Genomic DNA, 14,020 nt, shown 5'->3' on the forward strand with positions numbered 1-14,020 from the left:
ATCTCCAATGTATCTATAATTTATGAAGTATTCATGCCATGTTTACAAAAAATTTATATGATTTTGGTATAATTTGAATGGAACTAACCTGGACTGGCGCTGTTTTCAGCAGAACTATCATGGTGTTATTTTTTGTGCAGAAATAAAAGTTCTCCAAATGCAACAAAACTTTTTGATGATATTTTTGTAATAAAAGAGACACTAGAAGCTTCGTGGGAGGACCATAAAGTGAAGGAGGTGAGCACAACCCACCAGGGCGCGCCTGGGCCCTTGCACGTATGCAGGTGGGTTATGCTCGCCTCGAGGCCCATCTTCGCGTGAAACCAACGCCCAAAAATCCTATAAATACAGAAACCCCTAGAAATAACCCTAGATCAGAAGTCCTGCCGCCGCAAGCCTCTGTAGCCACGAAAAACCAATCTAGGCCCTGTTCCGGCACCCTACCGGAGGGGGAAATCATCATCGGTGGCCATCTTCATCACCCTGGCTCCCACCATGATGAGGAAGGAGTAGTCCACCCTCGGAGCTGAGGGTTTGTACTAGTAGTTATGTGTTTGATCTCTCTCCCTATCTCTCGTGTTCTTGATTTGGCACGATTTTGATGTATCGCGAGCTTTGTTAATATAGTTTGATCATATGGTGTTTTCCCCTCCCTATCTTGTTGTGATGAACTGAGTTTTCCCTTTGAGATTTCATTTTTACCGGATTGAGTACTTTTATGGATTTGAGAGCACTTGATGTATGTCTTGCTATGAATACCCGTAGTGACAATGGGGTATCATATTGATTTACTTGATGTGTGTTTTGGCACTCAACTCACGGATTCCCGAGGTGACATTGGGGTAATCTATGCATAGGGGTTGTTGCACATTCTCGTCTTTGTTTCTCCGGTAGAAATCTTGGGGCACTCTTTGAGGTTCTTTGTGTTGGATTGAATATTATGAATCTGAAATTGTTTGATGCCTATCGTATAATTAACTCATGGATACTTGTGATGACATTGGAGTATCTAGGTGACATTAGAGTTGGTTGATGGTATCATATGGTATTATTTTAGTACGAACTCTTAGATAGATTGATCGGAAACGATAACTTGGTGTTATTTTAGTACAAACTCTTGGATAGATTGATCGGAAAGGATAACTTTTAGGTGGTTTCATACCCTACAAACAATTTCTTCTTATACTCTCCGGTAGATAAGAACTTTGGAGTGATTCTTCGTTGCACATTGAGGGATGGTTATGTGATCCAATTATATTAGTATTGTTGGCACTAGTGAAAGTACTGACTCTAGGCCTCATTTTCAAGCATGGCAATACCATTTGTGCTCACTTAATATCTACTATCCATATTACACTTGTATCACCATCTTTTCGCCGAACTAGTGCACCTATACAATTTAGCAGTGTATTTGGTGTGTTGGGGACACAAGAGACTTTTTATTATTTGGTTGTAGGGTTGTTTGAGAGAGACCACCTTCATCCTACGCCTCCCACGGATTGATAAACCTTAGGTCATCCACTTGAGGGAAAATTGCTACTATCCTACAAAACTCTATGCTTGGAGGCCCAACATGAGTCTACAAGAATAAAGTTGTGTAGTAGACATCACCCTCCTTCAATGCTTGTCTTCAAGGACCTATGAGCTACTTGGTACATGCGTCCGGGAGATGGACTTGGACGTGGCAATGGACACGGAAACCAAGGACGCAATGGTTGCCGAGGGCCCGAGAGAGGCTTGTGGACTAGGCAACAATGCGGTGGAGATCATCTGAACCATTTTGAGGAGAGTGATAGTGATGTAAACATGGAGGTGGCCAACCCAAACAAAAAACGTGGTGCTTTGGAGGTGCTGAAAACCCTAGCTTCGGGTGCACCTCTGGGATCAGTAGCCTTCTTGCGAGCAATATATCAAGATGTGCAAATCTCTAGCCCCCATCAGTACCTCCAAGTCTCTCTAAACTTGATCCTAGGAGGGCTAGGAAGGGAGAAAATGAAGTATCATCCAACAGCTCAACTATGGCGACTAAGAACACTCTAGGGAAAAAATGCATCAATGCGGGCTCCGGCGAGAGTACCAGTGAGCACAATGAGCATCATATGTTGGAATTGTCGCGGTGCTGGCAACACCGTGACAATTCGAGAGCTTCGTGACATGACGAGGCAATTTGCCCCCCTTTTACTATGCATAGTTGAAACCCAAATCTCCAAAACTAGGGTTGAAACTTGTCCGACACTTTAGGGTTTGATAATTCCTATGTTGTTAGTAGTAATGGAAGGAGTGAAGGTCTAGGTCATTTTTGGAATAATTCAATGAAGCTTGATGTTTTTGGTTATTCGGAGTATCACATTGATGCAAAAGTTTCTACTCAAACCAGTGACGAGTGGAGACTAACATGTGTTTACAGTGAAGCTCAAACGGGTGAGAGATATAAAACTTGGTACTTAATGGGATCTCTGGCCGGGTCTAGCAACCTCCCTTGGCCATGCCTTGCATACTTCAACGAGATCTTCTGGACGGATGAGTATGTGGGAATTGCGAGAAGAAGCCTGTCACAAATTTTTGATTTCAGAGATGTCGTTGATGTTTGTGGACTAATGGACATTGGATACACAGGGAAACCATGGACTTTTGAGAAGAAAGTCACCGGTAGAACATATACGAGAGTGCGTCTGGACCGAGCTCTGGCCACGAATTATTGGTGTACACTTTTTCCAGAGGCAATAATGTACCATGAGACGACATCTACATCAGATCATGATCTTCTTGTGCTTTCACATGGTCCATGTGTTTCAACTCCTTATGTTTTGTTATGAGCAAATGTGGGAGTCCCATGAAGCGCTCAAGGCCAAGATCGAGCAGCATTGATAAGGACAATGCACCACTTCTGTTGTTGAGCCAAAGGAGAAACCTGGTTCCTTTTCATCCTCTTTGGGCAAGTGTAACAAAACCACCTTTGGCAATGAGCAATCATAAATAAGGAAGCTCAAGCTTGAGCTAGAAAAAATCCGAAGCAACCCAGCTAGGAATGGACCTTCGCACATTGAAATTAAGATCAATGACAGGCTGATTGAGTATTATCACCGTGAGGAGATAATGTCGAGGCGGCGTGCCCGTATAGAGTGGTTGACAGTCAGCAATAAAAACACAAAAATAATTCATCGACGAGCTAGTATGCGCAGGAGGAAGAATATGGTAAAGAAACTCAATCGAGCCGGTCGCACTACCATGTCGGATCCTGTGTGGATGGAAGTTATGGCTACAATTTTTTATAAAGATTTGTTCACTTCGGAGGGCACCTCGAATAAGCAGCAAGTGATTGATACAGTACCGAGGAAGGTGACCATAGAGACGAATATGAATCTTACTGATGAATACACACCAGATGAGGTGAAGGAGGCCTTTTTTCAGATCACACCAATGAAGGCTCCGGGGTCAGATGGGTATCCTGCCTCAATTTTTTCCAAAGACATTGGGAGGTATGTGATACTGAGGTAACAACAATTTTCCTAAAAATCCTTCGACATGTGGAAAGCCCAAAAGATCTAAATGATACTATCCTAGTACTCATACCAAAAGTGAAAGACCCATGTTATCACAATCCGTCCAATCAGTGTGTGTAATGTGATCTATAAAATTGCTTCAAAGGTTGTTGCTAATCGCCTCAAACAGGTCCTTCTAGAGATCATATAAGAGGAGCAGTTCGCTTTTGTTGCTGGTCGTATGATCACTGACAATATTATTTCAGCATATGAGTGGCTCTAGTTCATGAAGAGGAACACGGAAAAAAAAAGAAAAGATTATATGCTTTAAGGCTGGACATGATGAAAGCTTATGACCGTTTGGAATGGAATTATTTGCAATCCATAATGACCAAGTTGAGTTTCCACCATCTTGGATATCTACTACGATGAGTCTTTTCATATCACTGAAGTTTTTGTGTTATTCGATGGAAAGAAATTGGAGCAGTTCAGTCCTACTAGAGGTATTCAACAAGGTGATCCTATTTCCCCCTATATATATTCTTGTTGCCAGCAAAGGGCCGTTCGTGCTTTTTAAAAAACCAAGTTCAGTCATCAGACGTCAGTCGCATTAAAGTGGCAGAGTCGGCACTATCGGTGAACCACTTGCTTTTTGCGGATGACAGCCTGTTGTTCGTCAAGGCTAGTGTAGAAGGGGCGAGAAAGGTTTCTTCTTTGTTGGATGTCTATTGTCAGGCTACTGGTCAGAGAGTAAATCACTTCAAATCTTTGATTTTCTTTAGCAAAGGGTACCCACAAAATATAAAAGACGATGTCAAAAATATTCTCAATGTGGCAAACGAACTTTACGAGAGAAGTACTTGGGAATGCCCATGGATGTTGGGCGATCAAAAAATGGTGCTTTCAAGTTCTTAAAGGAACGTGTTTAGAACAAAGTGAGGGGATGGATAGAAAAAATCTTGTCGGCTAGAGGGAAAGATGTCCTCGTTAAATCCGCCGTCCAAGCTATTCCAAAATACTCCATGGGATGTTTCAAGCTCCCTAGAGGGCTATGTTTGCATATCAACTCTCTCATTCGGAAAATTTGGTGGGGTAGCAAAGATGGCCACAGGAAACTGTCGCGGATTTCTTGGGATGTTATGACAAGACCCAATGCTCAACTTGATAGCAACCATTCGCAGATTTGGCGGGCTATAATTAAAGGCAAGGATGTGCTATCACATGGTCTAACCCGAAGAGTTGGAGATGGTAAAGTAATCAGTATTTGGGAGCACAATTGGCCACCGAGGGCCTCATCTATGAGGCTCTATGTATGCTTGACACATGATAGACTGAATCTTGTTTCAGAATTGATAGATGAGACGCCGCCGCCTTTGAACAGGGCCTCTAGGCATGACCTCGACATTGTAACACACGCGCGCGCACACACACACATGTTTTCCATTTTCATTCTAAAATGTAAAAAGGGTAAACCTTTTCGTCACGTTAAAAGTTTTCAAATCTCACATGACAACATGTGTCACAATCCAGGCACGAGCAAGTCGGCGAGACGCGGTTTCCACTCTCGACGAGCAACTATGACTGCGACAACCGCCCCCGACACACACCTCCGTTACATAGATAGATAGATAGATAGATAGATACACGGGTCAGCATACCTGCCATCTTGCCCGCCGCACACCACAAATATCTGAAAACCCAAAGAAATTCAGCCAAGTTGTGAGAAGAACGAGTGACTCCGAGGAGAGGAAGAGGTGCTAGTGCTCACGGCAGCTGACAGTGCTCACCATCACCTGTCACGCTCCAAAGATAGACAGAGAGCACGCCAGCTCTACTCCTGCGGATAGAGCACGCCGCCATGCGATGCGCCCCGGACACGCAACGCAACGGCAAGGCTGCTGCGTGGGAGGGAAGCCCATCCCGATCGAATACCCGTCGCGCTCATCATCATCGCCCCGCCGCCAGGCCCAACAAAACGGGGGAGCTCGACCCGACCCGCCTCGCACCCAGCGACCCACCGAGCCGAACCACCCGACTACCCGAGCGACCGAAGCGAAACAGACTCGCCGATACATCCATCACGCGCAGCAAGCGAAGCGTAGCGCCGAGCCGGGACGCGAATGAGCGAGGGGGCCGCGGCGGCGGCGGCGGCGGAGGATGGGGCGGCGAGGGCGGGGCGGGCGTGGGCGTTCAGGCGGGATCTGGCGGCGGGGGCGCTGATGGGGGGCGCGGTGCACACCGTGGTGGCCCCCATCGAGCGGGTCAAGCTGCTGCTGCAGACGCAGGACGGCAACGCCGCGCTGCTCGGGAGGTCGCGCCGCTTCCGGGGCTTCGCCGACTGCGTCGCCCGCACCGTGCGGGACGAGGGCGTGCTCTCGCTCTGGCGCGGCAACGGCACCGCCGTCATCCGCTACTACCCCTCCGTCGCCCTCAACTTCTCCCTCAAGGTTCACAACCCCCTTCCCCTCCTCCTCCTTACTCGGCCCGTTGATGATCAGTAGCAGTTGCATTTCATTGAGCCGCCGCGCGTCGTTTCCGGTGCTGCTGCTGGTTGATTAGACGCGATCTCGTCAGTGTTTAGCGAGATGCTGGCGCAGCGGATTTGGGGATCGTTGCTCCATTCTTCGCTTGACCGATTCGCTTGCTGTGCTTAGAATGATTTGTGACGCGAACGGAGATTTGAGGTCCGGCCATGTCGTTCGTTGCGTGCTTGGTAGGGAGCATCCAGAGCCATTCGTCTCCATGCCCCACAGTGCCGTGCGGCGAGGTGAATTCTCAGGGATGGAGAGATTAGATTCGGGTTGACATGTCTTTACTGACAACAGATAAGATTTAGTAAGATATTTGGTGGGCTTTCGCTCTCCACGGATGAATGTCTGCCTCCCGGAATGGCAAAGAATCAAAGAATAAAGTGCTCTGCTGCTCGTGACCCTTGTCTCCAAAAGCACCAGAGATCAGTGATATATAAACACTAGAGAATGGTATTATTGGTGCATATATTCTTGTGCCTTTCTAGGCTAGTTGTACAATTCCATTTACAGTGTGGCTGGTTAAGATCTATTTGGTCAAGTATTATGTTGAGAAAGTAGGTAGGAATGACGCACTGGAACTATACCGTTATAAGTGATGTCTCGTAAGCCAACATCTAGCGAAAATCTGGCTACATCAACTATACTACCAACTACTTTTTGCATGCCATATGAAGATACCATATGACATCATCAACATGTTATTAGTACTAGTGGATTACAAGGGCCTAGTGCAGGATAAAATTATGGAATGTCTTTCTCGCAAAACGGCAAAGAGTTATCATGAAAGATAGCAGATGCCATCAATGCATAACGGATTGACAGAAACAGATATTCAAGCAGATATTTGACTTGCCATTTGGCACCTTTGGTTTTGAAAGGTAACAAAACGACAATTCTCTGTGATGAAAAGTTATGCCGTCGGATATGCAGTGTGTACTGACCTCCTAAGCTCGTTTTCAGTTTAACATACGCAATACCAGTAGATCTTGCCTCAACATGAACGGAGAGTGATTTTGTGATGCAGCAATAACTAGTAAGGATAATCTACAACTTATCGTTCAAAAGTAGCAGAAGTTGTACAAAGTGCACAGTTAGGACACTAGATGATATATCATACTGAGTCAACCATTAACTGAAAAGTCCCTTGTTTTATGCTCTTGCTAATCTTCTTTAGGTTGAATTTCTCATTGGTATCAAGCAAGTGGCCTATTGCCTGTCCTTTTTAATTACTTTTTAAAACAATGACGTCAAATAAGTTTATAAGCATGTATCTGCAATTTCCTTATAATTTATGAGTAAGATGAAATTTTAGTGTCAAGCATGTTTGCTATACTTCAGTTAGCGGTTTACCATGATGTCCCCTTTCTACTGCAGTAGTTCTGCTAACTTTCCTTCAACGTACCATGCTCATTTATTTGTTTCAATGATGAGAACATGGATTGTAGACACTAGGCCGGATATTAAATCTTGAATGTGTCGGGTTTTGGAGTTGCTCTCTTTTGTTTGTGTTAATGAGATGGCATGAAAATAACCACAATACTGCCCATTGACCCATTGGTGTTTTTTGTCATAGTAGAACTCAAGAACCAGACATATCAGGTAATTGTCACCAGCTACTGAAAGTGAAATATACATGTATGGACAATGTAGATATATTGGTGATGAGTGCGTGAAGATGGTCAATTGCTGGCCAAAATTATGCATTGGCCCAATGTTTCTATCCCAAGCTGGTCCATCTTACTTTCAATAGGGTACTACTTCACCTACTCGCTGCTGCGAACTTACTGTCACGGGGTTTCATGCATCTTTTGTTGGTGGGTAGTTAACCTCTGTCCGGATGTGCCAGCTTTCTTAATTTGATGGTCTTGTGTACTGATTTGGGAGGTAGGCAGTTGTGAGCTGAAGTTAATATCTTATATGTTTATCTTAGCACATGGTTATAGGGAAGCAAGAACTGCTCATCTTGGATCTTAATGCTGAAAGAAATTGTGTACAACTCGTAATGTCATAATAAATATAGCCAAGGATTCAGAGCAATTGTTTTTCGTTTTGTCCATTCTATTAATTATTTTGTCAATACAAACATGCTCTTTTTTTAATGTTGCAAGATTGGATGCATAGTTCATTAAGTATAGTGAAGGGAGTTATGTAAAGGGCCAAGCATGAAACCGCACCCAATCTAATACTGATGTGCAATTTTTTTTGATTGACTATTAACTATTTAAAATCATCTTATGGTTATGTTATGTCTATAATCCCTGATGGTTATTCTTGCAGGATCTGTACAGGAGCATACTGAAAGACGCGGGAACCTCAGCAGACAATAAGTTCGCATCAATTGCTCTCGCCAACTTCATCGCTGGTGCCGCCGCCGGATGCACGACTCTGGTCATCATTTACCCACTCGACATAGCTCATACCCGCCTTGCAGCCGACATTGGCCAAACAGACGCCCGCCAGTTCAAGGGCATCCGGCACTTCATCCAAACCATCTACAAGAAGAACGGCATCCGCGGCATCTACAGAGGGCTACCCGCATCTCTCCACGGGATGGTCGTGCACCGGGGCCTATACTTTGGAGGCTTTGACACGGCAAAGGACACGCTGGTGCCGCTGGACTCCCCGCTGTGGCAGCGCTGGGTGGCGGCGCAGGCGGTCACCTCCACGGCGGGGCTCATCTCGTACCCGCTGGACACGGTGCGGCGAAGGATGATGATGCAGTCAGGGATGGAGGTGCAGATGTACAGCGGCACCCTCGACTGTTGGAGGAAGATCTACAAGGCGGAGGGGGTCAAGTCGTTCTACCGGGGCGCGCTGTCGAACATGTTCCGGAGCACCGGCGCGGCCGCCATACTCGTGCTGTACGACGAGGTGAAGAAGTTCATGAACGGGGGTAGGTTGTGATAGGTATAGAGAAAGTGTGTGGCTCTCCACAGATTTTGGGGTTCCGGCATGGAGATTAGACACGACCAAACGGGTACACGGAGGAGCAGCGGCGGCGGCGGCGGCGGCGGCGGCGGCTCGGATCAAGCGTTTTGTTTGTAGTAGTAGGCGAGTAGTGGTTTCCTGCTGTTCGCCACTAACCAACCAAGCAAGTACAACTAGTAGCAAGGGCTTCATGGTCTCAGAGATTGTGGCTGGCTGTTGTTTGTTTTGATTTTCGTTCCGTCTCTCTCTCTCGTGTGTGATTCGAAGTTCCAATGGATTGACTGCCTCTCTGCCTGTGTGCTTTTCGCTAGTGTTGGAAGTTGGAACTAGACGGAAAGAGTGTTCAGTTAACACTGTTGGCCTTCCTATGAATATCTTGTACTACTACAAAATGGCAGGGCAGGGCAGGTGCAGGGCCTTTGTAGCTCAAGGAGTTCATAATCAGGCGCGTGATTGTTGCTCCCCTCCGTTCCAAAATACTCCGTATTTTGTCATGGTTTTAGTTCAAATTTAAACTACTAAAACCATGGTTTTTGTTCTCATTTAAACTGCTAAAACCATGACAAGTAGTGTTTCGGAACGGAGGGCCCGGTAGAAAAATGGGTGTGCAAAAACGGTAGCTGGTCTATGATCCTCTCCTCCCTCTCCAAACCTCCAAACGAACATTCCTTACTGTACCTACCGTGCCATAGATATGCACAAAAAGAAAAGACAGGTGCTTTATGATGCAGAAAATGCAGCTGCAAGTGATCTCCAAAGTCTTCGCGGATTACTAACTTTTCCTGCCTTAATCAGTATCAGGATAGCATACCACGCGTAGAGTCTCCGATTTTACCCTCCGCGATGTATAGTCAGTGTTCCTACTAAACAGTGAAACCAAAAGGTTTAATCACAGCAGACATCGATTTTGCCCTCCAAACTGGACAACGAGTGTTCCAGTTTTGAAACCAGTGAAACCAAAAGGCTTGATCAGGCCTTTCGACAAAAGTTTAGTTTCAGCAGCGACCCGAGAAATAGCCAAGGCAATGCAGATATGCATTTTGAAACAATGAATGTAGCGCGCACAAATACCTAGTACATCAAAATTTCCCGGCAAAACAAGTAGGACTACCAAACGGGCACCATCGATGATCACTCGCAGCAGCGGACAAAGTATTTCAACCCAATACAACAATTGAAATGCTACCAGTATATAATACCATGTCCCCCACAAAGAAACCCCCCACCGGTTCTTCCACAAAACCCAACTCAATCAATCCCCCACTGGCTCCTCGGAACCAAACTCAAAGACATAGCATCAAGCAGAACCAAACATTCTTCAGCCAAGAAAAATAGTCTTCGTCTGGGAAGGATCTCACTGTTGCTTGCACTCTGCGGGCCGCTCCCCTGCCTGACCTTCCCCTGCAGGAACTCGCCCGCCCTTCTGTTCAAATCAACAAAGGAAAAATGGCAAAATATTTGAATGGACTGAACTATTCAAACTATAACAGGAGCACAAAACAACTCTCAGAGGCTAACATACCTTCTTATCACCATCGTCATCGTCTTCATCTTCCTCGTCGTCCTCATCCTCATCTTCATCCTCCTCGTCATCTTCGTCGTCATCTTCATCATCATCCATGATGCCATCAAAGTCCTCATCTTGAGCGGCCTCTCCAGTAAACCATGAAACAGCATGTGGAATAATCTTGTCTCTGATGGTAGATCTGGGAAACAAGAATGGGCGGATATTTAGAACAGAGAACAAACATTGAAGCATAGAACTGCAGTACTGCATAGAACATCATATACATACCCGATATCATAATCTTGCTCCATCTGGTTCTGCAACTGCTCAGCCTATTGAAATGGGAGATATATCAAATCACGCTCACACATAATTTCAAACATTAGAGCATACATAAAAGAGTCTAACTTACTGTATCCTCATCAATTTCCTCATCATCATCAGGAACTTGAGGTGGACTGAAGAAATTAAAGAAGCTCTCGCAATTTTCGATTTTCGTGATAGGTTTAGTGTTCTTCGACCCCTTCTTTGGCTTCTTCTTTAGCACCTTTTGTGTCAAGCTCTTTCCAGGATACCATTCAATTTCAGTTCTGAAAAATACCAAAGCAGACACATTAGTGGAACAATCAATAATAATAAACACAACATATGAGTTGAAATAATAATTACCCAATAGCCTTCTCTAGGATTGGTTCATCTTCATCGATCATGTGGTACGTTTTTGAAAGCACTTCATTCTTGAAGAATGGATTAGTATTGAAGTGGAACTCAAGCTTGAAACCCTTTGGCTCAGTAATTCTGTACCACTTGATATCCTTGAGGTACTTGAGAGCTTCCTCATCCCTCTCTTGAATCTGGATATGAGTAAACCATAATAAATAAGATTCCAAACAATAGAATTAGAAGTGCAAATGGATCTAAAGACAAGTTGGATCAAAAAGGTGCAATGTCCCACCTCCTCAGCAAGGATTTCATGGTTCTTCATTGCATTCAACCAGAAATCTGGCACACCCTTTTCCTCTGCAGGGAAGCATCATATACAAGGTTAAAGACAGCTAGAGACTATATTCCTTTTATCCTATATATGATCTCCATCCAGCATAGAAAATTACTCAAAAGATCTTAGCACAGGTCAACATATGTTTACCTTTCTCATCTGGAGCAGCTTCACCTGAATCTTTGGTTACGCCTTCTGCCTCAACCACACCATTGACAACATCATGACGCTGTCATTTTGCAGGTGCAAGAAATACATCAGATGGATCATGGCATACAGCATCAAATATGATTCAAGACAGAGCTTGTATTGTATGAACCATGCAAAATAGAAACAATTTCTGTATATCCAAGTTGAGCAGTTATTGTCATGGCACAGGTGAGAGTTAAACACCCGTTACAGGAGTCAAAAGTGAAGTTAGGCAACAGGATAAAACAGCAAATAACAAGCACCGACATTGGTAGTTTACCTTTGAGTACAGTGGTTCATACATCTTCTGATATTTAGCTTCAAGTGCAGCTCTCTCCTCAAAAAACTTTGCCTCAAATTCATCATGTTGGCTCTGCCAGGTGCAAGCAGCAAACAAAGATAAGAAATCCGCCACCAGATACAAATAGATTATTTTGAAGTCCAAACATACTGGTTGTGTTTTCCAAAAATAGCCAGTACCGTTTTATATGATACCATCCTTCTCTAAAAAAGGACATTACACTACAATCTAATGAGCAGCAAATCGGTGATAGAGCTGGGCAACATACAAGTTGTCGCCTTGTTCGAAATACTCACAAAGTGTAGAAACAGGAAAATACAAACAAAGAATGAATAAAGCTTCAAGTAAAAGACAAGCCTATGCGTTGTCGGTTCGGGAAACATGAATGTCTTTGATCTCTCTATCACGCTGTTATCTAACTTGTCCTACCCAACCCCAATGACCCATCGTTAAGAGTAAAAAAGTTAAAACGGTTATCAGGGGAAACTAAAATCTAGACAGCTGCTATCATTTTCCTAGAATCATGGCAGGAATCAGAAGCACAGCCTGAAGAGTCCACTAATAAGCAACCGTGCGACCTATATTCAACAATCCTTGCTCAGCCAGGGTAGCAATCAATCATGGCAGTACGACTACGAACCAAGCTGTACCGTTACAGCAAGCCGTCTTATCAGTGTTCAGTACGTACAAAGCTGTACCCTCTAACGCAAGTGGCATCGGAGAATCGCAGAAACCGCACTTAGGAACAGTTAATGATCCACGCTGCCGCGAATCACCTAGGCAGCAGTACCAAATTCATGCCACAAGGAACGCATGGCAACAGCGCCGCGTAGTGGAACCCCTGTAGTTATACCTGGATCTCCCTGAGCGCCTCGACGCGCTTCCTGACCTTGGGCTCCAGGCTCTCGAGCACGTCCGTGTGCCGCGCCGCCAATCCCTGCAGCGTGTTCTGCACAACCACGGCACCGAATCAGCACAACTAGGCCACATAAACAACCCAGAGTCCGAGATAAGACAGAGACGCTACGGGAAACCTCACCTTAATCGACTCCACGAGGTTGGCCTTGTCCTCGGCGCTGAGCTCTGCATCGAAACCACCACCAGCGAAACCGATAAGACCTCGCAGCCCATCAACGGCAACAGCAGCAAGGGGGAGAGGCGGGGGAGCGAACGAACCTGCGGCGTTGGGGACGGCGGCGCCGAGGGCGGAGAGGTCGAGGGTGTCCTTGCCGTCGCTCATGGCTGCCGCGGGTAGGGAGATTCGGGGCTCTGCGCGGGCGGCGGCGGGGGGAGGGGGAGAAACCCTAGCGGCGGCGGCGCGTTGGGTGGGTTGGGGGCGCGGGCTGCTGCGTGGGGGGAGTGGGAGGGGTGGAGGCGGGGGGGAAGGGATAAAAAACGGGATCGAGTCCTGGGCCGCGATTTATAGGAGGATAGCCGGGGAAAGAACGGGCCGCCCCGCCGGTTTGGAGTTTGGAGTTTGGACTTTGGACTCGTGAGCGGCGCGGTCGGGTGGCCGCGGGGCCCGCGCGTCGGTGGGAGAGACGGACGGTGCTCCTTTTTTTTCTTTGCGATGGGACGGACGGTGCTCCTGCCTGCCGGAATATTCCTGGGGCGCGGCTGTGAATTTCTGTGAGCTGTGGCTGCGCAGGACGTGGCTGGCTGTGGCCGCTTTCTCACTGGCAAGCCAGCCCATCGACATGAATTGCGATTGGACGGATTTGAGGTGAGTTTATACGGCAATAAAACGGGGAGATCCTCATCGGGGCGGTAGTAATGCGGGATTTTCCGGGTTACTATTACATGCCGGATTTGGGTATGTGGAGATATAGTAAGATCCGTGCCAAGATTATCGTATGGCGACGCTCGTACTCGCTTGAGTGGTTAGCGTCGTTTCACCGCCGATGGGGGAGCGGCGACGCTGGCACAACCGATAAGGGGGCTTGTCAGGGTAGCTATATGGTCGTAGGTAGAGATTCCGCAAATAACAAAAATGGTCGTAGGTAGAGCGGTTGTTGACGTGCGGGTGAGGTGACGTTGGCGGAGCCAAAGAAAGAGTGTTTGCTAAATTGTTAGGATTATATGGTC

At 46.1% G+C, this 14,020-nt stretch overlaps 2 protein-coding genes across 3 annotated transcripts; one reads left to right on the plus strand and one right to left on the minus strand.

The window, feature by feature from the left end:
* Positions 1-5,369: 5,369 nt before the first annotated feature.
* On the plus strand, positions 5,370-9,294 carry LOC119288865 (probable ADP,ATP carrier protein At5g56450). Its single transcript, XM_037568383.1, has 2 exons — positions 5,370-5,929; positions 8,291-9,294. The coding sequence occupies exons 1-2, from the start codon at positions 5,603-5,605 to the stop codon at positions 8,915-8,917; spliced, it is 954 nt and encodes a 317-aa protein (XP_037424280.1). The 5' UTR covers positions 5,370-5,602; the 3' UTR covers positions 8,918-9,294.
* A 661-nt stretch (positions 9,295-9,955) lies between these two features.
* On the minus strand, positions 9,956-13,306 carry LOC119288874 (nucleosome assembly protein 1;2). Of its 2 annotated transcripts, XM_037568390.1 has the most exons (11): positions 13,112-13,304; positions 12,975-13,018; positions 12,789-12,884; positions 11,915-12,007; positions 11,596-11,674; positions 11,404-11,468; positions 11,118-11,302; positions 10,861-11,038; positions 10,737-10,780; positions 10,464-10,647; positions 9,956-10,364 (listed from the first exon to the last, which is right to left on the minus strand). In XM_037568390.1, exons 1-11 carry the CDS (start codon positions 13,173-13,175, stop codon positions 10,296-10,298), a joined length of 1,101 nt encoding a protein of 366 aa, XP_037424287.1. In that variant the 5' UTR covers positions 13,176-13,304; the 3' UTR covers positions 9,956-10,295. The 2 variants fall into 2 exon arrangements, with proteins under 2 accessions (XP_037424287.1, XP_037424286.1); XM_037568389.1 differs by having other exon boundaries at positions 12,975-13,306.
* Between the last annotated feature and the right edge of the window lie 714 nt (positions 13,307-14,020).

This window comes from Triticum dicoccoides, chromosome 1A (genome assembly GCF_002162155.2).
Source record: "Triticum dicoccoides isolate Atlit2015 ecotype Zavitan chromosome 1A, WEW_v2.0, whole genome shotgun sequence".
Classification (NCBI taxonomy): Eukaryota; Viridiplantae; Streptophyta; class Magnoliopsida; order Poales; family Poaceae; genus Triticum; species Triticum dicoccoides.

Coding starts and splice junctions, on each gene's coding strand:
- LOC119288865 (XM_037568383.1), top strand. CDS start 5,603: ATGAGCGAGGGGGCCGCGGCGGCGGCGGCGGCGGAGGATGGGGCGGCG. Junction 5,930..8,290: donor CCCTCAACTTCTCCCTCAAG/GTTCACAACCCC, acceptor TTATTCTTGCAG/GATCTGTACAGGAGCATACT.
- LOC119288874 (XM_037568389.1), bottom strand. CDS start 13,175: ATGAGCGACGGCAAGGACACCCTCGACCTCTCCGCCCTCGGCGCCGCC. Junction 12,008..12,788: donor AGGCGCTCAGGGAGATCCAG/GTATAACTACAG, acceptor TGCACCTGGCAG/AGCCAACATGATGAATTTGA. Junction 11,675..11,914: donor ATGAACCACTGTACTCAAAG/GTAAACTACCAA, acceptor GCAAAATGACAG/CGTCATGATGTTGTCAATGG.